Source organism: Paramisgurnus dabryanus, chromosome 22 (genome assembly GCF_030506205.2).
Source record: "Paramisgurnus dabryanus chromosome 22, PD_genome_1.1, whole genome shotgun sequence".
NCBI classification, from domain to species: domain Eukaryota; kingdom Metazoa; phylum Chordata; class Actinopteri; order Cypriniformes; family Cobitidae; genus Paramisgurnus; species Paramisgurnus dabryanus.
This window is the reverse complement of record NC_133358.1, coordinates 14747632-14771450: the sequence shown is the minus strand read 5'-3', so window position 1 is coordinate 14771450 and position 23819 is coordinate 14747632. Positions and strand designations below refer to the sequence as shown.

At 36.0% G+C, this 23819-nt stretch overlaps 1 protein-coding gene across 8 annotated transcripts in view; it reads right to left on the bottom strand.

The window, feature by feature from the left end:
• asap1b (ArfGAP with SH3 domain, ankyrin repeat and PH domain 1b) overlaps window positions 1-23819 on the bottom strand; it is a 79640-nt gene that overhangs the window by 25715 nt on the left and 30106 nt on the right. For 7 of the 8 annotated variants that reach the window (XM_065294882.2, XM_065294877.2, XM_065294874.2 and 4 more), the window contains exons 4-10: window positions 14197-14269; window positions 9752-9897; window positions 5806-5880; window positions 2923-2972; window positions 2483-2612; window positions 1840-1925; window positions 601-676 (exon numbers count right to left, since the gene is read on the bottom strand). In XM_065294882.2, the coding sequence (XP_065150954.1) occupies window positions 601-676; window positions 1840-1925; window positions 2483-2612; window positions 2923-2972; window positions 5806-5880; window positions 9752-9897; window positions 14197-14269 (636 nt within the window). Of the gene's footprint in view, window positions 1-600; window positions 677-1839; window positions 1926-2482; window positions 2613-2744; window positions 2900-2922; window positions 2973-5805; window positions 5881-9751; window positions 9898-14196; window positions 14270-23819 lie in introns of those variants that run through there. The other variant, XM_065294881.2, reaches the window with a different exon arrangement.

The window sequence follows — 23819 nt, the reverse complement described above, 5'->3', positions numbered from 1 at the left end:
ACAAAATGATCTCCACAGTATCCTTTTCTAATAAAAACATTTATGTTTTAAGTTTATGTACAGATTAGAGGCAGAAACCAGGTCCGTGCTTATCTTAAAGAGACAGTAACCTATTTAAGTCTGTGTAATTAATGTTAACCAAACAACCCAAGACTTCTGTAGCTCTAAAAATAAAAATAATATATTTAATGCATACAATAAAGACAGTGCTATTATTCATTTGATTCAATTTCTGTACCTTATGCTAATTTCAGACCTTACTTAATGTGTAACTTTGTTCTTATTTATAAATGTTTGTAATTTCCTTATTTGTTATTAGATTTTTCTTTATTTTTGCCCATCCGAAAAATTATCCGATCCGTGCCCTTAAAAACAGTAATGTGATCCGAACTGTGAGTTTTGTGATCCGTCACACCCCTAGGGGAAAGAGTTAAAAGTGTTCGGTCTCAGTGCTCGTAATAATATGGCTTGTTACTGGAATTTTGTCATATCAGGACCGGTTTGGTCACAGTGTAGTGTTCACTGTTATTTTCTTTACATAATACAGTTTTGAATGAATTCAATCAAATCGTTTTAGGCTAAAGTGAGAAAGGTGAGTACATTGTAAAGATCAGCTGCTAATTTCTCAATGTACTGCTTTAGTTTATCTGCAGTCTTCAGGCCATCTTGGAAAAAGCTGAAAAACACAGAAAACATTTAGTACAATTGCAAACTCTCAATAAAAGACATACACATTTGTGACCCAGCTAAAGTCATTTTGGAAACCATTCAGCTGTTCTCCTGGTCTGGCGCTAGCACTTTTAGCATAGCTTAGCACAATCCATTGAATCTGATTAGACCATTAGCATCGCGATAAAAAAATAACCAAAGAGTTTCAATATTTTTCCTATTTAAAACTCTTTTGTAGCTACATTGTGTACTAAGACTAACAGAAAATGAAAAGTTGTGATTTTCTAGGCCGATATGGCTAGCAACTATACTCTCATTCTGGCGTAATAATCAAGAACTTTGCTGCCGTAACACAATGTAACTACAGAAGTTTCCTAAGTTTTAAATAGGAAAAATATTGAAACTCTTTGGATTTTTTTCATGCGATGCTAATGGTCTAATCAGATTCAATGGATTATGCTAAGCTATGCTAAAAGTGGTAGCGCCAGACCCGGAGATCACCTGAATGGATTCCAAAACGGCAAAAATGAGCATATTTTCACAAAAAGTGGAGTGTCCCTTTAAAACAAAAAACTCGCCGAATAAGTCCCAGTTCCTAACACTGGTCTCTAATTAGTAAACTAACTTTCAAAGGCATTCAAAGCTTTAAAGTAACAAGCAAAAACAAGCTGCTTCTGTGTGTAACTGTAAAGCAAACATCCTGCTTTACATACTGACACAGTTGACTGCAATCCTGCCAAAAATGTCACGTTGGGTGAGTCAGTGGTACAGACACTGCAGCCACACGTTCTGTGGGTTATATCTAAGCATGAGTCTGAATTTAAATAACCTTAGGCAATCTCAGCAAGAACACACGCCACGAAAAACCTAAAAGCATATCAAAGCCTTGAGACACAAGGTAATTTTGCGGACACGTTTCTGCTGAGACATCTATAGCACAACGCCCGCTCTCAGAATAACATTAACCTTTACACACTGAGTGATACACACTTTCAGTTCCTCTCATCACTTTCAGGCCCTCTAGACACTGACTGGTAAGGTTATATACGGATCAATAACACTTTGAATATCAACATTGCATTCACGTCAAACACGCACTGATGCAATTGCTCAAAAGTGACTTTAGGAGATGTGTTGGACTCAATACAAAAGTTCACTGACTTCACTTACTTGCATTGTGCGTGGTAATACTTGATCAGGTTCTGAAGGAGGTCAACCCCTTTTTTGGTCTTTATTTCGTTCACTTTGATCAAGTACTGCAAAACAGACACAAATGCCAATCAGTCACTTAGCCATAAAACATATGTGACACTCATATTCACAGCTATTTAACTAGAAATGTTAAAGATACCATGCAATGACAAAATTTCAGCTGCTAACCATTATTAACATTAATTTTAATCCATCATTTTGTCTCTTAGTTTATGTAAAATATCATTAAGGGAAAATTCACACAGCTATCATCTCTAAAGTATTAAAGTGACATTGATGGTTATGATGCTAAGCATACATTTCCAAAATAATGTGAGCCATCTGCTCCAGTGCTGATGGAAGACATCTGATGAAAAGGCCATTACATAATGATTTTATATAATTAATATCATGAGCACCAATCAGAACAGCTGGTGATGTTACTCGCGCAGCAACTTAATAGGCATAGACCCAACGATGGGCTCTGATTGGCCGCACGTGTGGTTTTACAATGTGATGTCATTAACTTGAATGATACGAGTGAACTTGCACTGAGACGTTTATCTTAGTTTTCGACATATTGATTGTAGCGATCTCTAAACAGATGTATTGAGTTACAGACCTCACACATCTGCAGTTGGAAAAGCCGTCGCTCTTTCTCCATGTCCTCTGCGATTTCCGCCCCAGTGATCTCCGTCCTGATCATCCCATGCTGCTTGGCATGCTCACGTTTCTCCTTCTCAATCTTTGTACTGAAAGATAAGAAATCGTATGATCATAAACAGTAAAGTGTACGATCATAAACAGCTAAATATCTGTATATTTAATATAAACTCATTCGTGTTGGGGAGAAAAGTGCTGTGTTTATTTTATATTAATCTCACATCTGCGGGGGAAAATTATCCTTGCTCATGTTTTTTGATGGAGCAATCAGATTGTTGTAAAAGGCATCTCATAATTACGACGGCCCACAGGCCGAAAGCACTCGGTCTGAAATCTGAAAAGGGCAATTACGTATATAAGCACACTTTTAACACCCATTGAACAAACATGCAGACGTACAACTTGGCTTCGTAGTCCTTCCAAGCCTTGTCAAAGGGTTTTTTCAGGTCCTGGGAATAAGAAAGCAGAAAACACAGTAAGTTAGGTATAGCAGCTGCAGTCTCTTAAAAAAACAAAGCAGATGTTACATCAAACTACAGTGATAAAGGTGTTGTGTTAACTTAAATAATAATACATGTGCAACCAGTCAGGGATGACATATTACAAGCAGTAAACAGCATTATATTTGTAACATCAATTTGCTTCTGGTGATTGCTAATCTTTCAATAGGTAATACATCGAAAAAAGCTACATCTGTCACAATTATATATATATATATAATACATCGAATAAAATGGATAATACATCGAAAAAAGCCACATCTGTCACAATTATATATATATATATATATATATATATATATATATATATATATATATATATATATATATATATATATATATATATATATATATATATATATATTTATTATTTTTATATATATTCATTATATATATATATTTATTATATATATATTTATTATATATATATATTTATTATATATATATTTATTATATATATATATATATATATATATTTATTATATATATATATTTATTATATATATATTTATTATATATATATATTTATTATATATATATATATATATATATATATATATATATATATATATATATATATATATATATATATATATATATATATATATATATATATATATATATATATATATATATATATATATATATATATATATATATATATATATATATATATATAATTATATATATTTTAGGGATGCACCGATAGTATTATTTTGGACCGATACCGATTTAAACAGACAACTTCTGGCCGATACCGATATTAACAATTAATCTATTAGCTAGTTTATTTCTGCATCAAATTATTTTTACTGAACATGGATTGGATCTAATTAACATTCAACTGACCAACATAATAAGAGAGGCACAAATTAAGCTAAAACAAATATAAAAAGACAGCTTCAAAGGTGTTTTTTGCTATTCAGCATTTATTTTATTAACAACATTAACTCAATTTTTATGATTTCTTTATGCAGTTAATTAATAAACAATCGGTATCGGCCTTTCTCGTGCTATTGCCGATATGCCGATGGTTTCAAATTCATCAAAAATCGGCCGATAAATATCGGCGGCCGATACATCGGTGCATCACTAATATATATATATATATATATATATATATATATATATATATATATATATATATATATATATATATATATATATATATATTTATATATATATATATATATATATATATATATATATATATATATATATATATATATTTATATATTTATATATATATATATATATATATATATATATATATATATATATATATATATATTATATATTTATATATATATATATATATATATATATATATATATATATATATTTATATGGTTCCAAAATGCTATAAACGCCTTTTTTATGTATTACCGCCAAAATCAGTATTGTATCAGGTCAGAATTAAAAAAAAAAAATCTTAATTTTACGCAAAATCCAATATCCGCTGTGTTATTCTGTCATCTTTTCTCTCTTTTTTCCCAAAACGCAATAAACGCCAGTCCTCCTTTTCTGCAGAATGCAATAAATCCACTTAACCAATCACACCGCACCATTCCACGCATTGTAAACAATAAGGGCGGCGCTTTGAATACACACAGAATCCTAGTTTTCCTCATCTACTTTGTATTTCGTGATCAACAAAACAAACAAAAACTAAATAATACTTTGATGGCACTGATAAACTTGTGGTGGTTTTCTGTGACAGGGAAGAAATGTAAGCCATAAAAATCGAATTATTTCACGAGGGGCACTCGGGAAACGGAAAAATGCCAGCTGTTGCTTGTTCTCCCGACAGCATCAAGCTTCTGTCATGCTAACACACTGACCCCAGGTGATCTTATGAAAAACTTTAAATTATTTTATTTAAAGCCAACGAAAATCAAGCAGGACCAAAACATTTTACAGCTGATCGCTGTCAAAAAAGTTTGACGACACGTCCCAAGTATAACAGCAACAATGACAGTGTACTTAATGTGAACAAGTAAGTGTTTTGATTAATGCCATTAATATTTATTTATTTAATACCACTAGTAAACTAAATGAATATAACATGGCAAAGATGAATGCACATTTATATATTGATTCAATAGATTTATAGCAAAAAACTTAATAAGTCAAATCAAATTATGGATTAGATTTTTTTATGTTTTTATAACCTAAAGATGCTATGTGAAAGTTTGTAACAGAAAATAGTGTTTTTCATCTTGTCACTTTCTTGGTATAAAAAACACATTTTTACAGAAATTAGTCAAAATGGATTTATTGCGTTTTGGAACCAAACTATTCATGATTATGATTGTACCCAACCTTTCAATAATGATTTAATAATACTAGGTTGCGCCCCAAGTCAGCTCTATTAAAGTCATGTCCTGCCCCACATGAATGGCACAGCTTTAATACTGTAATAGCTTTAATCTATTCAGGTTTACGCCTGACTTCTAAACAGAGAAAAAAAGAGGAAAAAAACAACATTCGCATTTGCATCCAGCAACATAGCACCTAGTTTCAGGTAATTAAAATGCCATCTAGTTTGACTCATGACATGTCCAAATTAGGGTTTTATGTAACCATCCAAGCAGCTAAAGATCCCAGGGCATGTGGTAAACAAATTAAAATGCGGTTCATGTATTTGGGTTTGTACAGGGGTACAACCAGGACACAAAAATGTTTGCATCATGCATGCCTGCTTATTAACCCTGTGTTTGTGTGTGTGTGTGTGTTTCTGTGCATGCACGTGAACAAGAGAAGATCTGTAAATATTTCTCACCCCCTTTACGCCCTTCAGGTCACCTTTCAACAGGGAATCCAGTGTAAAGATCACGTTATGACTCAGACTCTGAAGCTGCAGGAAGAGATTGTGAAACAGAGGAGATACGATGTTAATATGACACATGACGCTTGGCACAGCATAAGCACAGCACAGGAGAAATAAGAGAAAACATATCAAATACAGCCATCTGGAAAAGAGACAAAACACTGTGAGGATTAGCAGACATTCGCTGTCATGTGATGCTTTCGGACAGTTCTTTTCAATTACTCGACATTAATGTTTTACACCCAACAGGCCGCATGGGCTAGACTCAAATAACAAAGATGTGGCACACCGTAGTGTGCTTTACTGTGGATGATGTCAGGTCTGCATGGCCTTATGGGATTTTTTTTTTACATAATCTGTAAAATAATTATAAATGGGTAACACTTTCCCAAAAATCTTAACCATTACCATTAGTGAATGCATTAGCTAACATCTAATCATGAGCAATTTAATTTTATAACATTCATTATTCTTGGCTAATGTTAGTCAATACAAATGTTCATTGATGGTTTATGTTAGTTCACTGTGCATCAACTTATGCAATAAAACAAACAAATACTAAGTTAAATCTCACGTTTGAAGTCTACTCCCAGACCAAACACTCGAACTTTGCATGCTTTCTTAAAAGTCTCAGCTAGCATTTTTTGTACTAGAAAGCAACTCTCATGTGTGCTTGAGGTCAAAGTGCAGATGGCTAGATAAATGTTTTGAAACAAATGTGTTTTTTGGCTGATGAACAGCACTGCTGAGTACAACTTTTTAGCTCAGTTTAGCACAGTCACATTTCATTCTTTCAAAATTTCAGGTGTGAAGTTTTTTAAGTTCAAAATGTTTTGACTGGAAGTAAAGTGAGCATTTCCTTCCATTTCCTCTGCCACGATATTCTTCAGTGTTTCTAAATGGAGTCTCTTGTTTCACAGTGATAAATACCACAGTGCAGTGCCAAAACAGTCTAAAGCCAGACAACAAACTGAGATACAGGAGACTAAATCATGCCTTTCATAAGGCTTATGACCATTGAAAGACATTGTGCCTGAAAGAATCTTTGAAGCCCGGTTGCAGGAAGAAACCAATTAGCCACACAGCACAATGCCAACAGCTCCATGGCTCTCCAGACCCAGCATGAACACCGACGGCCTGCCATGCAGGAGACAAGCGGGTGTGTAATCTGTCTGTATTATACCATCAGCAATACAGAGAGTTTTGTGGTCTTCTGGAAGAGGAATTGTGGAAACGGAGAAGATATACTGATGACACAAGCACCAAAGGAAATGAATCAGGAGAATGTTAACGCTGTTGTCGGCAACAAACGAAGGTGAAATACCACATGCACAATGCTTCTTTGAAGTTAATAAGTAATACTACCATGGTAACCAGAGTTTTCACCCCAAAATACCAGTTACCATAGTAACCCTTACTACAAAAAAATGTGGTTGGTATTAACCACCAAGTTAGTCATCCGAAAGGAGATCTTGGATAGATTGACTCAGCGGGTCTCCATCATACAACAACATTGTAAGAGGAATTAGACTGCTATAGTAACCTAAAATAGTATAAATTTAGACTTACCATGGTAAATCATTGACATTGTTTGATCTACCATATACAGTGAGGAAAATAAGTATTTGAACACCATGCTATTTTGCAAGTTCTCCCACTTAGAAATCATGGAGGGGGTCTGAAATTGTCATCGTAGGTGCATGTCCACTGTGAGAGACATAATCTAAAAAAAACTCCTCCACATAGATCTTCTTTAGATCAGTCAGGTTTCTGGCCTGTCGTTGAGAAACACGGAGTTTGAGCTATCTCCAAAGATTCTCTATTGGGTTTAGGTCTGGAGACTGGCTAGGCCACGGCAGAATCTTGATATGCTTCTTACAGAGCCACTCCTTGGTTGTCCTGGCTGTGTGCTTCAGGTCATTGTCATGTTGGAAGACCCAGCCTTGAACCATCTACAATGCTCTAACTGAGGGAAGGAGGTTGTTCCCCAAAATCTCACAATACATGGCCCTGGTCATCCTCTCCTTCATACAGTGCAGTCGCCCTGTCCCATGTGCAGAAAAACACCCCAAAGCATGATGCTACCACCCCCATGCTTCACAGTAGGGATGGTGTTCTTGGGATGGTGCTCATCATTCTTCTTCCTCCAAACACGTTTAGTGGAACTATGACCAAAAAGTTCTATTTTGGTCTCATCTGACCACATGACGTTCTCCCATGACTCCTCTGGATCATCCAAATGGTCATTGGCAAACTTAAGACGGGCCTGGACATGTGCTGGTTTAAGCAGGGGAACCTTCTTAACTCTTTTCATGTCATTGACCAGCTCCTCCCATGTAGTTCTGGGATGATTTCTCACCTTTCTTAGGATCATTGAGACCCCACAAGGTGAGATCTTGCATGGAGCCCCAGTCCGAGGGAGATTGACAGTCATGTTTAGCTTCTTCCATTTTCTAATGATTGCTCCAACAGTGGACCTTTTTTCACCAAGCTGCTTGGCAATGTCCTTGTAACCCTTTCCAGCCTTGTGGAGGTGTACAATTTAGTCTCTAGTGTCCTTTTTTTATTCTTACTAATTGTATGGTGTGGACAGGTGTCTTTATGCAGCTAATGACCTCAAACAGGTCCATCTAATTTAGGATAATAAATGGAGTGGAGGTGGACATTTTAAAGGCAGACTAACAGGTCTTTGAGGGTCAGAATTCTACCTGATAGAAGGGTGTTCAAATCTTTTTTTTTTTGATGTATCATACAAATAAATAATTGTGATTTCTGGATTTTTTATAGATTATGTCTCTGACAGTTGACATGCACCTACGATGACAATTTCAGACCCCTCCATGATTTCTAAGTGGGAGAACTTGCAAAATAGCAGGGTGTTCAAATACTTATTTTCCTCACTGTATATCTGCCTCTGCAATATATTGTCCTATCTATAGATTTTACTCATTAACTAAAAATGAGGGTGCTATGGAAATTTTTGGTTCAACAAAGAACGATTCAGCAAAAGTTGTTTAAAAAAAAATTATTAAATATTTATAGCCCATAGAACTTTTTCATTACAAAAACCTTTAAGCAAAGTTCTTCATATATTAAAGGATACAGCCAAAACAGTTCTCATTTGCATCATTTAGCACATTCATTTTTAAGTTTGTACGACAACCATTCAACTCTGTAGTATCAAAAAAATACCATGGTTTTACCATCTCAAACCTGACTTCACTATGATACCCACACAATCAGCATTTATGTTGCAAGGAAAGAAAATACCCAAATAACCTAATATTAAGCAAACTTAGTGAAATCAACTGAATGCACTTTCCGTCTTCGTTCAGCACGCACTGAGCAGGTGCGCACCGCTGGAGCACACAACCTCCGCTCGCACGGATATGACTTCCCTACACAGCGCCGGCCAGCATTCACACTGTGATTTAAGATCGTTTGTGTGTGCGTTTGTGTGCGTGTGAGGGGTGAAAAGGAGACCCACTGCAGCTACTGCAACTCCTACACTCTGAATTTATGACTCCATCTCCGTGTTTGTGCCAGGAGAGATTACAAAAGCCCCATTTACTCACACAAATCCACAAGACACACAATTTTCACACATTTCACACATCCGCCCCCAACACCAACGCAAAGAACTCTACAACCTGTGTAGACCCACAGAAACACACACGCACGCACACTGTTCACAAGCTCTTTAACACCTTTGCATAGGCTGATATGGTTTTTAAAAGTACTGTCTGAAGTCATATATATTTTCTTGTATTTGACTTTTGTATTTAACATAACAAAAATAGCTTTTTGACTTTTAAAAAACCATACACACACGCCAAACAATGCACTTTTAAATCAGTTGCTTATTCTGTCATCAAGCTGATATGCTGTATGGACTCACCATGTTTTTAAGCAGAGCCGAGAGCTCTTTGGTCAGAGTGGAGAATTTAACAAAGGCCGTGCCCAGATCCGGATTATCCCGACTGATGAAGTTACTGCCAAACTTATCCAGTGCCTGGACATACGTCTCCTCATTCTGAATGTGATCTAAACATGAAACCAAAATATAAAAACACATTAACATATCTTCAGTTCATTTGATTCAAGTCAATTTAATAGCTGGGTGAAATGTTAAAAACACTTAACTGAAGAAAATATTCACAATATTTTCCCTAAGGGATCAATAATGCATGCATGAATCTGCAATAATAAAATAGACTACTTATCCTTACGTTAAACCTTAAAGCGATACTCCAAGTGAATAATGAAAATTACCCCATGATTTACTCACCCTAAAAACTATCCTCGATGTACATGATTATTTTATTTCAGACGAACACAATCAAAGTTATTAAAGTAGTAGTCCACTTTAAAGATGGACTTTTCATAGTAGGAAAAAAATACTATGGTAAGTCAATGGGCCCCATCTATAAAGTGGACTACTCCTTTAAAAAAAATGTCCTTGCTCTTCCAAGCTTTATAATGGTAGTAAACGGGTATCAGTGAACAACTTCTGACTTGGTTTAAAGCCCAAAAAAAGTTCGTCCGAAATAATCCACACGGCTTCAGATGGTTTATAAAGGACTTCTGAGGGTAATCGATGTGATTTTGTAAGAAAAATATCCATATATGAAACATATATGCATGGCATGTGCTTGGCCAAGAACAAAACAGAAGGAAGTAACTTAAAATCACCCCATGGCGCGCGGAGACAAATAAACTCCATAAAATACACAAAAAATACATTATAACCATTATAATTATTTAATTCTGGCAGACAATTTAGATTACAAAATGTTAACATTTTACTAGTAGTAACCAAAACAATGTTTATTTAAATAGGTTGATAAATATGCAAGGCCATAGATTTTTAACTGAGTTGACCTTGGAATAGAGTGGACCTGAGAGAGGCCTACATGTAATTTAAAATTACTTAACTTTAACAACATAGTACTGGTTAAATAAATTGCATTATGGTTTTTGAGTCAGAATAAATTTCAGATCAGCAAAAAAAAGTGATCGTAACAAATCAAGAAATTACAAGCATATAAAATAGAAAAGAACAAAGTAACAAATAAAGTAAAGTCTAACAGTAGTATTTAGGTACAGAAATGGAATTAAATGAATAATAACACTGTTTTAATTCTAAAAATTAAATATAATTAATCTTTTTAAAGCTATAGAAATAATTTTTCTTTGTCTTCTGTAGTTTGATTCAGGGCCGGCTTCAAGGGGTGGCATTCGCGGGCAGTTCCCCCCCAAACAGGTTGTTGTGCCCCCCTACAAAGTTTTTTATTAATTTAATATATATATATATATATATCAAGAATAATTAAAATAAATTAAACATTGAATGTTTCATGACTTGTAATGTAATCAAATGAGGAAAATATAGTTGATATATGTTTTCTTTAATTATAATAGACCAGTTTCTCTGATTGGATGTATTGCCGCGTCTCACCCATCTTACATCTTTAGCATATTTGTGACTTGATACTAGCAACGTGTTTTTTCGTGGCATTTTATGGATTGTGTAAATTATGGATATTAGAACATTTAGAACGAACAAGCACCGCTTGCTTCATCTGACTTCATGCAAACACAGACTGGCTCAAACTCAGAGATTAGAGGTCGAGGTGGAATTTACAAATCTACAGGACACTGTTTTAAGGAAGTTTATGTTCGTACACGCCGTCTTCAGCTATTTTAAAGGTAAGTTAGCGTTGTTTTAAATTACATAAGCTTAAATGTGAAGTGTGGCTATAGACCGTTAACAGCATTACGACGTGATTATGGTAAAGCGGCTTTTTTAAAGCTAGGACGCGGTGTGCGCTGCGCTATGAAACTCATTCATTTCAATGGCTTGCGCCGCGCGAGGGCGGTTTGTTGTTGCGTCAAGAAAAGCGCGAGCGCAGCGGAGCTCTGCTTGCGCTCACGCCGCGGCCGAAGTTCAATAGTTTTGCGCATAGTTTGTGGTCTTTTGCACTTTATACGGGAAATGAGCTGACAGTCTGTACCAGTTGTATGAGTGTGTTCTTGCACTGTATTTGTTGTTTTAATGTCTTGTTTTTGCAAGTTACTGTTGCTATTGGGTGCCCCCCCCCGTTGGAAGCCAAGTGCCCCCCTGTTAGTTATGGTCTGGCGCCGGCTCTGGTTTGATTTACATAATGACACAAACAGACACAATAATTGATAAGCACTGATCCATACACTGACACATCTGATTTCTTTCTGAACTCGTTCACTTAATAATAAACGACTGTTTTTATGAGAATACTTACCACGACTGTGGTATTGCAAGATAATTTGTGTGTATATCTCCTGTCAAGCGCAAAGAAATTATGTGTTTGCGTGCTTTTGAAACGTGTGTCTTTGTGTGTGGGCTTTTGAGTTTGTGTGAATGAGTGTGTGCGCAACAGCTCACTTTAGCATCTTTGTCACTCAAAGAGTCTGAAATCACTTAAATATTAACATTTGCAAGGCTTATAAACACATGCAAATGATAATATATATATAGTCATTTCTGATTTATGATTACTTGACTGATTATTATTGATGGGATTAGTTTCATGTATGCGTGATGTAATTTCTGACTGCGTGGATCAGTCGTTTTTGTTTTATTTATGTATTGTTGTTTTGATTATTGCTGATGATGTATTGTTGTGTTGTTGCTTTTGTATAATGTTTTTTTTGCACTATTGTAAAATGAGAAATTTTATTAATTTTGGGGGTGGGCGCTTATAAGCTCTTTTGATTCGGCCCACTCCCTTTGTGCAGATATATATACATGTATATATGTTGTTTTAACTGATATCATTGACGCCTTTTGTGTTTTATACTCGACTGATGACTTTACCTCCCAATGTAGTCGCTCTGCGCATCCTCAACAAGCACGTGTATGAAGAACACAAGGATGACATCATAGTGGAGGTCTTCACGGGCCTCTTACATCGAAAAACTCAAGGTCCAACCCGAGACCCGATCGGGTTCAGGTCTAAAAGTTTCACGTGTGCCTCGTACACGGGTCGGGAATAATAATAGCGGCATCGGGTCTCGGGTTATTTAAAATCAATGTTTTTTTTGCCGAACGGACCCGAGAAGACCCAAACTCTCTCGCATGTGTGCATCAATGTCTTTTTTAATCCTATCATCTGTTTGCCAAGAGCGCTTGCGACTTTGTGTGGCTGGCGATAGGTTAATTTTCGTTGAGACAGACATGTTAGTCAATTTTAAATGTAAATTTTATCGGTTACCTTGGTGTCGTCTCAGATAACAAAGTAAAACAATTTTAAAGAAAATGGAGAAGGATTTCGATATAAGACAAAATGATAATAAGGTTTCCCTATCTGTAGCTAAAACAACTCGCGACGCAGTTCTCACAAGCCTATTCTTACCATATGCTACAATACTCTAAGGTGAATGCTCATTGGATGTCGCCGAAAGCTATTTATTAGAGTTCTTAAAGTATTAAATATGAATATTTTTCTTACAAAAGTCAGAAGTTGTTCCCTGATCCCTGTTTACTAGTTTGCACGACTTCGACCTCGGGCGCAGTAATATTGACGGAAGTTTGAGCGAGAGGGGGAGTAGTCAGCAGTGACAATGTTACTTCGCGCCAAGGTCGAAGTGTTGATTTATGAACTTTTGAAATTCATTTGAAAAAAATGATAATCCTGTACATCAAGGATGGCTTGAGTCTAATCACCGCCAGGCCTAGGCCTTATATTAGAATATTGGTGTAGTTTTAACAAACATACCTTACAAAAAACATTACTGGTGTGCATCTTGAGACAAAACGATGACAATGATATATTTTAAGACATGTCAGTGTAAGCCATTTTCAGTTAAAAGCTCAAACATGTGTTTTAGTTTAAGACTGGGCTTAAGCACCGCCTGGGAAACCGCCCAAATCTTATGATACGTCTTTCTGTCAACCCTGCTTTTTGTAGAAAAGAGACATTTAAAATCCTATATTGTTGAACTACTTAGGTTTTAAACATTAAAATAATGGGATTAGAAAATCAAATCACAGCTAGCTAAAGAAACTCTTTGGTACTAAACACGTTAAGATATATAAGGTAAGTTCTGTGAGCAATCCTGCTTTGCTGCTTGTTTCAATATATTGATATAGAGATTATACACATACCTGAGAGCAGTGTGAATCTGTATATATGGGTGGGTGGGTGTGGGAGTGGAAATAAATATCTTATGTGAATGTGCTGATTCTAACTGTAACCTAACCATTTGTTTGGCTTCTCTACAAGCACTAAAATACAATAGGACGCCATATCTATGAAATCGAGAAAATATGCAAGAACGTGAATTTGAAAGCATGCTTATGTGTACCTTGGCCAGAGTTGTAAATGGCTTTGACCGACTTCTTGACTTTTTGCAATGAAGTTCTGTCCTGATCCAGTGCCTGTGGAGATAAAGATGAGACACAAAATCAATGAAGTGCGGTGAGGATAGAAAGACGCCAAACTTCCATAGGACTGGCATAGGATGGTGCAAGCAATGCCATGGTCATGGGTTCAAATCTCACTGCATGCAATTATTAAAATGTATGCATTTCAAACTACTTGGGGTAAAAACCGCTTTCGAATGCATTTAAGTAAATGTAGACAAAAATACACAAAATATACTGATTTAGCTCATTTTCTTTAAAGCCATTGTATTTAAACACACCTAACTAAAAAAAAATCCTACTTTCTACAAAGCTTCCCATCAATATGTGCTTGTAGTTTTGTTACGCAAAGCCAAATGAGGTATGCCAACTGGCATGTTTTTTGTCGTTCCTCATTAAAACTGCATGGATAAGCACATTTAAACCTCTAATATCCCTTCATAACTTCTTTTTTGCTTTCTAACACTGTTCTTCTTTCTCTAAAGATCATGTTTCACATGTACTTCATCAAATAAATACCACAATTTCCCTATACAAGTCTCATGAAAGCCTGATGAGAATGAATCTGATCGGATTTAAAGAGACACACCGCTTGATTCAATCACATATTTATCCGATTATTATCCCGGACGAAAGTGGGCAATTAAATTAAGTACAGATGTTTGTTTATGAAGCATAGGACATTATATTCCCATCTCACAATGGATACCATTAAAACCATGCTGATGTAATGCCGGTTATGATGAACGCATGATGGCACAGGACCTGTTTAACTCCTAACTGCTCATCAAAACCTCTCCATGCTGAAACACATTTGTTTTAAAATTTTCCAAGAGCAGATAAAAAGGATGAAAATTTTGTGTATGTATGTGGTGTTTGTGGTGCACATGCAAGAAATAAAGTTTCACCTCAGTCAATATCTTTCTAATATTGTCACCCAGTTAATAGTGGTGGTCGTTTTTTGATCAATTCTTGCATTACTGCTTGGCTCTGCCTAGCTGTTGTTCAGGCAATGAAAGATGAATGCGTCTTACATAAATGCCCCCTAAGAAACATGCAATTCAGTGTGAGTTGTTCAGGCACCCAGTAATGTTCATCTAAACACTGACACACAAATTGGGTTTTTGCACCAGAAATTTGCGGTTTGAAAGACGTTCATGTTTCTGGAAAAAGACTGACAATCTGAACAAAGTTCCTCATTCAACAGCCGTGTATCATTTCTGTAAAAACAGCTATGGTGTTTGAAGTTACATAAGCCATAAGAAACACATTCAGCTTGCTTTTTATCCACGTGTATTACTTAATTATTATTATTTACTACCAACATTGACATTAAACAGCTTGTGTCATACTTTTCTACACATGCTTCAGTGGCGTTTCAGTGTAAGAAAAAATAAAACATGAACAACACAAAACGCCTTACGTTCAGCTGACCACAGACTTTATACTGCAGGAGGTCGAAGGTCATTCTGCCACATGTATCCTGCTTTCTCTCTTATCCTGTCAATGCAGAGCAAGCATTTCCTTCCCGAACTGGAAATAAGCACGCAGACCAACCCAAGCCTGGAACCATATTGTATACTACAAACAGGACGTAAAATTGTATAGCGATATTATAGTGTCTAATAGATTGCTATATACAGAACATTACGGTATTTATATAAATGTTGTGTTAATAATAAATGATTAAAACTTAATACACTCCCCTAAAGGATTATAAGGAACACCTGTTCAATTTCTCATTAATGCAATGGTGTTATGGTGTGGTTTTCTTGGCACACTTTAGGCCCCTTAGTGCCAATTGGGCATTGTTTAAATGCCACGGCCTACCTGAGCATTGTTTCTGACCATGTCCATCCCTTTATGACCACCATGTACCCATCCTCTGATGGCTACTTCCAGCAGGATAATGCACCATGTCACAAAGCTCGAATCATTTCAAATTGGTTTCTTGAACATGACAATGAGTTCACTGTACTAAAATTGCTCCCACAGTCCCCAGATCTCAAGCCAATAGAGCATCTTTGGGATGTGGTGGAACGTGCTCTGGATGTGCATCCCACAAATCTCCATCAACTGTTTAGGTGAGTGTACAGTATAACTTGAACCATTTTGTAGAGTAAATTTAAAACCTGATCTGACCGTGACACTGCCATCCAGTATTTTAAAGAAATAGTATCTAATCACAAATGTATTTTATATTTTGGGGAATAAGTATTAGTAATACATATTAAACATGTATAACTATCTATGTTTAACCATAACACATGCTGATCAATAAAATTCCTCTATTGTGTTCCAAATTTCTTTGAATAGCAACTAAAGTTTTTCATAAGAATTTGATCTCACTCCAATTTCAAATTCCAATTCAACAGCTTTTCCAAAATCAGGAATCTTGGAATCCCACCAAGTTTACTCCAAAGCCTTTCTCACTCCACCCAGAGCAAATGTCTCTTACATATTTTACTCCTTTAACAATAGAGGCAATCCTCCCCTGCCAAAAAATGTGGATAATACATAATCTTGCTTTTAAATCTGACATATTGTGACATATTCCCTTTTCCTCTATTCCTGTTAACGTACAGCCATTTTATTTTAAGCCCAAGTTCCTGCCAAATCCTTTGGCCTGTGAATGTGTTATGTGCGAACACTGCATACTTTTGCTTTTATGAAGAATGGCATGCATTCCAGTCTAAGCATCTGTGTGCATGTGCAATGAGTTTAGAGGAAGAGACAAAAGCACAGCTTTTAGACAGGCAGGCCAGTTACATCCTTTTAATCCCCCGGACGCGTTCGAATTTTCCATTCATAATGGAGAATAGGGGTGCTTGTTTCATCTCTCACTAAAGTCACTTACTATGTAACGCAACACAAAATGTGCATTCACTGTCAAGATGGCTATTATTATTTCCTAAATAGCATCTAGTTATTGCTTTGCTGTATTGCGTGCCTTTTCAAATATTGGTATCATGCAACCCAAACAGCTACAACCCTAACTTACTTAAGGGCCATTCATGGAAATGAGATGAATAACTGCATGCATTATTTATTTCCATCCTACCAAAAACTAAAAAAGGAACTCAAGCTCACAATTCAAGCTAAGCTACATGACCAAAAAGCAACCCATTCTTTTTCATAAGTCACACTTTTTTATGGCTATTGCCAAGCCATAACAGAAAAAAGCCTAAATTAACTCATATAACTGCAAAACATCCTGTTATGCCTCAAGTCTCCAGTCTGTCAAATATTTTGGCTTTTTGAAGATGCAATGCTACAAATCGCCAGCATCCGAGTGTGCCAGAATGACAAAACACATTACAGAAAAGAAAGCTATAATCCACATGTCCTTTGTTTCAACATAGGCAACACCAGCTGCACTTACAATAAGTACACATTTGCTTAAAGCATCAATATAGACATACTGCTACATGGAAAGTAATGTAAAGCATATGTGACCCCGCATGTCAAACCACAGCTAAAGTTATTTTTTGTGACTTACTGTTTTTCTACATTAAATCTTACATGATGTAAAGAACACTCAGTGAAAAACCATTATATCTTTAATACTGACTGAATAAAGTCATAACAAAAATTGAAATTTGAAAACTTTGATGATCCGAATCTCATCATTAGATTGAGCGACTTTAGCCTTTAGGATTTCACAGACATGATCACATACGGGTGATTCTCAGATTTTGAAGGTGTTCAGCATCAGAATTTTTAAAAAGCCCTTAAAAGCCAAAGATTAAGGTATGAATTTATTATAACCATTATTTTAAGAGGATTTCCTATAGAATTATTTACATTGTTTAGATTATCATCATCAAAAATTATCATTACCCCAACATGGTATTACATTAAATATATGCATTTTTAAACTCATGTTTCGGTAATGAGAACTAAAAAGTTGTCTAGGTACTATGACAAACAAAATTTCAACTTTTATCTGGAGAGAAAAAATAAGAACTGCTTACCGGGTAGCCATCTTGAGTGTCACAGTCAATTATGTCCCTTCCAACTATTTTTTTTTTTTTTTTTGAAAATGTTAGTTCCTTGAGGGCTTAAACAATGATTGAAAATTGTTGCGGAGGATGAGAAAATTAGTCTTGGACACATTTATATTCCTTATTATTGTCTCTACATTTACCACGTTTCTTTACTGTAAATGTTTATAGTATAACATGCACTGAAGCTTTTTATTTTTTAGATTTTTTAATTATAAATATTTTCATGTCAAAGAACCCAAATCCAGTCATGGACACATTGCGTTAATGAACAATTTCCCCTTAAATGTGAAAAAAAATACAAAATTGGTTTATATGATGTCATTTGAAATCATGTGCAAAATAATACATGAAGAGATGTTTGTAACTGTATGCTTCTTATTTTGATAGCATTTATTATCAAAGTGTTTTATGACACCTCATAAGTCTAATTTCGTGAGAATCACCCATATAAGTCTGGCTAGTAACCTATACAGCTTCACACTGTATCTCAATCTATACTGGGTAGCCTGCGGTTACATCTTCAATCTTACACCACTAACTGCACAGTGCTCAAAATATAACCCTACTGTTATGGCCAGCATGACCTACATTTCCGACCAAAACACATACCTCACAAATACACACACGATACACAGACGAACAATGTATAAGCAGTAAAAAATAAGCACTTTCTTTCACACAACGGATTTAAACGACCATTGATCAGATCTAAAATTTTTGGTTTGAAAGAGCAATATGTTCAGATCCTCTATGAGCTATGAGGGAGACTTTTTAACAAGGACACTGTAACACTGTTTTAAAGAGGAAGTTGGTGTTTTTGGATCCTGTGGTGCGGCCTCAAGGCGAGTGACAGTCACCACAAGTGTCTCCACCCAGATGCTAAATCCAGCGTGAGGCTGACACAGACGGTGCCTTAGGCTGAACAGCATCATCTTCTTCTCCTTCATCCTCAAAGCCACGCTAACGCTAGCAGACGCTGTTTATGCCCAGAGCATTACAGGATTAAAGCACAAATGCACTGCCTAGCCAAACAAAATGCACACTGCAATGGCATCGTTTTAGGGCTTCAATCAAAATCCTCAGCCCGCTCCCTCAATTTTAGGTGCTAAGACCTGTTTCTCTAATCAAACACTACAAAAGGTCTGGTCTGCGCTCGAAAAATGTCTTTACTTCAATTCCAGCATGATATACGAGGATAAACGTTTCAGCCTGCTGCCTTCATTAGTGCGATCGTTCACGTTTGCTCAGTGGTTATATTAAAAACATTGAGGATCATGAGGTGGTGACAATTATGTAATATCGTTTGTTCACAGATTCCAGTTCAGTCCTATCTGAAACAACAAAACACAATTGGAACAACGATTGTCATTTTCGGCAATAAAAATAAGCACTTTTAAACCACAACTTCTCATCTTGCATAAGCTGTGTTTCGCGCCAGTGCGAACTCACGTACCGTATTTTCCGGACTATGTGTCACACATTTTTTCATAGTTTGGCGAATACTGGAACATATAGTCAGGTGCAACTTACTTAATACGTGAAAATTATTTTATATGAACCAAAAGAAACCATTACCGTCTACAGCCACGAGAGTCCGCTCTATGCTGCTCTTGTATTTATGTAATTCAACGGATTCAGTGATGTGGAATGACTTCAGGACCTTTTTGAACTTGATTTAGCTTATCGTGTTCATTTAGCTCATTCAGCCTCCCAGGTATGTTCTGTATGCTATTGTGCATCATGTAAATAATTTATGTTACTTTTTAACATGTACGAACATCTATTCAACATGCTGTTCTGTGCTGTTGTTTAGTTGAATAACTGAAAACGAATAGTGGCTATTTTTTATCAAACCACCATACAGTTCACAGGTTGTTGTGGCATGTGTGCCTTTCCAAGTTAAATATCTGTTCTTCAGCTTGGATTTTGTAAAATAATAATCTTCTAAAACCGACGTATAGTCCAGGGCGACTTGTATATGTTTTCTCCACTTTAAAACACATTTTTGACTGATGCGACTTATACTCTGGAGTGCCTTATAGTCCGGAAAATACAGTAATGCGTAAGCACGTTAAAAGGTCAAGAGTCAAAAATGTGAAATGCACATTTGCGTACCATTTTAAACAATAAACGGACACAAAGACATTAATTAGTATCATTCCACATACAGCAACATTGGAACGGTCCTCTTTTTCCAAACTTGTAAACACTGAGGCGGTAGTTTTGCATACATCATACGTGACCTTTCAATGTGCTTACACATTACATAAAGTCGCACTGGAACGTCACACGGCTGGTGTAAGATGAGAAGTTGTGGTTTACAAGTACATATTTTTTATTTTAATGACAATCGTTAGATAAGACCCTTATGCTTCGTTTGGGATCGTTTAGAGCCCTTTGAAGCTGCGTTGAAACTCCAATATTAAACTGCATTGAAACTGTTAAAGGATAATTCCGGTATTAAACACTTTGAGTCTCATTTCTGGTTGGTTTTGGATGATCTATTCTACAGTGATGGACACTGAAATTTTGACATGTTGTGTCTTGACTCGATTAAAAGCGTCTCTTGATTGCTTCAGAATGGAAGTCAATGGCCATGCACAAACATGTCATTAAAACAACACATAACGTTCATTTTCAAAACTGTGCTACTCACCGATTGGTTCGTGGTGTTCGTTGATGATTAAAAACAAGTTGTGTAGCGAAATACAGTTTCTGTCGTGTTTTATTTGGCATTTTGTAAAATTCCATTGACTTCTCTTGGAAGACTCATTGCTCGCTGATATATCACTCCGCCACCGGGAAACAGAAAAGGGTCTGTTTACATGTGGTTGTAGTTTTTTCGCTCGGTTTCTCTCAGAATAAATTTTTCCCATATTTGATGGCTCAGTGACCAGCTTTAGGTTTGAAGTTGAGCTCGATTGTGACTGTCTATACGCTAGACACCGAGCGTACTTGTATGGCAAAGTGGTTGTCGCCATCAAGTGGTCGGGAGTGTGCTAACGCTTCAGACTCAAATATAGATATATATGAAAGTATATACGTGGTTGTGAGGTATCTGAAAAATAGTTCCACTATAGCAAATAACACGGATTGAAATCATACATTGCGCCAATATATTTGTTTTTAATCATCAACGAACACCACGAACCACTCGGTGAGTAGCACAGTTTTGAAAATGAACGTTAAGTGTTGTTTTAATGAAATGTTTGTGCATGGTCATTGACTTCCATTCTGAAGCAGTCTAGAGACGCATCTAAACGAGTCAAAAAGTCAAGACACGATCCATTGTCAAAATTTCTGTGTCCATCACTGTAGTTCATCCAAAACAAACCAGAAATGAGACTCAAAGTGTTAAATACCGGAATTATTCTTTAACTGTTGGGGTCCAATAAAGTCTATTAAATTGAAAAAAAAAAACAAGGACAAACTTTATTTCTTCTCGACTGAACAAAGAAAAACATCAACATTTTGGATGACATGGGGGTGAGTAAATATCTGGATTTTTTATTAAGAAAGTGGAGTAATCCTTTAAGCAGATTTAAAGCCAAAGTATTTGAATGCCAAGAGCATTCGGTTAATATCATTCTCTTATTTTTGACAGAGGTGCTGTTTAAGGGCTTTTGCATTTGAGCTTTAAGAAATGTAACATGAAGAACACACATTCATTTCACTTATAAAAATATCAATATATCTAACAAACTCAATATACACAAAGAGACGCAATAAATCCTATCTATTCAACTTTATATCAGTATATGTGCGCTCTGTGAATCAAACCCATGACCTCTGTATTGTTAACACATTGCTCTACCATTATAGCTACAGCTAATTAAGATCAGCTGACCATCATAACATCTAAAATTGTAGATGAAGTACAAAGTGAAGCGAGCAGAAGTGAGAGAGGAACAAATGGGTGTCTAACTAAAAAGCTCAATAGGTTGCTTTTTATAGCAGTCTGGGTTTGCTGGTCTTAGCTGGTCTAATTGGTCTCCCAGCCCAGCTACAAAAGTGTCTGAAGCACCTCTTAAACCAATATTGTTTTCCAGCACTCACATTGTCCAATAAGGTAGTACAAACCTTCAATGCCACTAACCAAAAGCTGTCCCATTTTGAGTGCTTTAAATTAAAATAATCACACTTATTTTATTTTGGCTAACTAATAGCTTCCATTTGCTAGTGTAAGCAGGTTATTTTAAAACCTTTCTAGTTAATGCCAGTGAAGCTAGAAACCCTTACTCTGGTTTTAAAACTTCTCTGGTGTCGCTTATCACAGACACAGACAAAAGAAAAGAACAAAATGTCTTGAACCGAGGATGATTTTAATGTAGTGTCACACACGCAGACTCTCAATAAGCCTCTTAAAATGAACAAATCCAAAGCTATAGAGATACACAATTAACGACAACATTATTACACAAATCACACATTAAATGCTGAATCTGACCCTTTTCATATTCTACATATTCACACATTTTCTCAAGTAAATGTAGTGGGTTTTGCCAATGCACAACTTGCATGGAGTGTCACACGTGGTCATTACTGCATTGTTGTGTAGTTGCTTGCTTTCCTGCCCATAAAAGCCCACCTATAAAACCAACTATATGCACTATTCATCTCAGCACAAATTCACAAGTATAGGAAATGTGAACAGGCTTGCCATAGCAATCTCTTGGAAATGCGTCAGACGATGCAAGTTTGAGAATAAAGTCTGGACACAGTCTAACCTCCTGAATTCTGATTGGTCAAGGATGAGCAGGATTAAAGTGACAAAAGCTTTAAATTCTGCCTCCCATTAACTCCATCTGTGATGTCTGCTTGTAAAATATGACCTTATAACCGGCAATGCTGCCAGCAAATGGCTTTCACAATAGGGGGTTCGCTCAACACTCTTTGGACTAAACAGATATTGAGGAAAATGCCCCGGGCTGCATCCTTTAATTTCAGCAATCTATGGCTGTCATCCATCACCCCCTCGAAACAATTAGAAGGAACTTCTATGATGTTTGATCAGGAACTTAGACCGCACTGAATTACCAAAATAATCATATGTAGACATGGCAGAGTGTTGTTTGTCCAACGCTGCCAGCCAAAATCAACACCTTCAGTGAGTGTCCGCATGCATCTAGTAAAACAAATAATGTTTGTTTGGTTTCTATCACAAATGGCTTCAGTTCATCCAGCTGTGGGTAGCATCTGGTTGGCACAATATGGGATTAGTCAAGAGCAATGCTCAGCGTGAACCTTTAGGCCAAACCTAGTCTTCACTATGGATGTTATAGTTCTGATGATCCTTATGGAGTCTATATATGAATCTATATGGTAGGGCTGCTCGATTATGGGCAAAATCATAATTAACATTTTATTGGAAATTGGCTAATTAACACGATTACTCATGCATTTATTTAACCTTTTTATTAAGTAAATGTTGCAATAGGCTACACGTGTCAAAGCAGTGGTGCCTTACAAACACATCGGTCCAGCAGCACGTAATTTATTATTTTAAATCGCACAATAATTGTTTTACCTCGATTATCTTGTTTTAATTTTAATTGAAA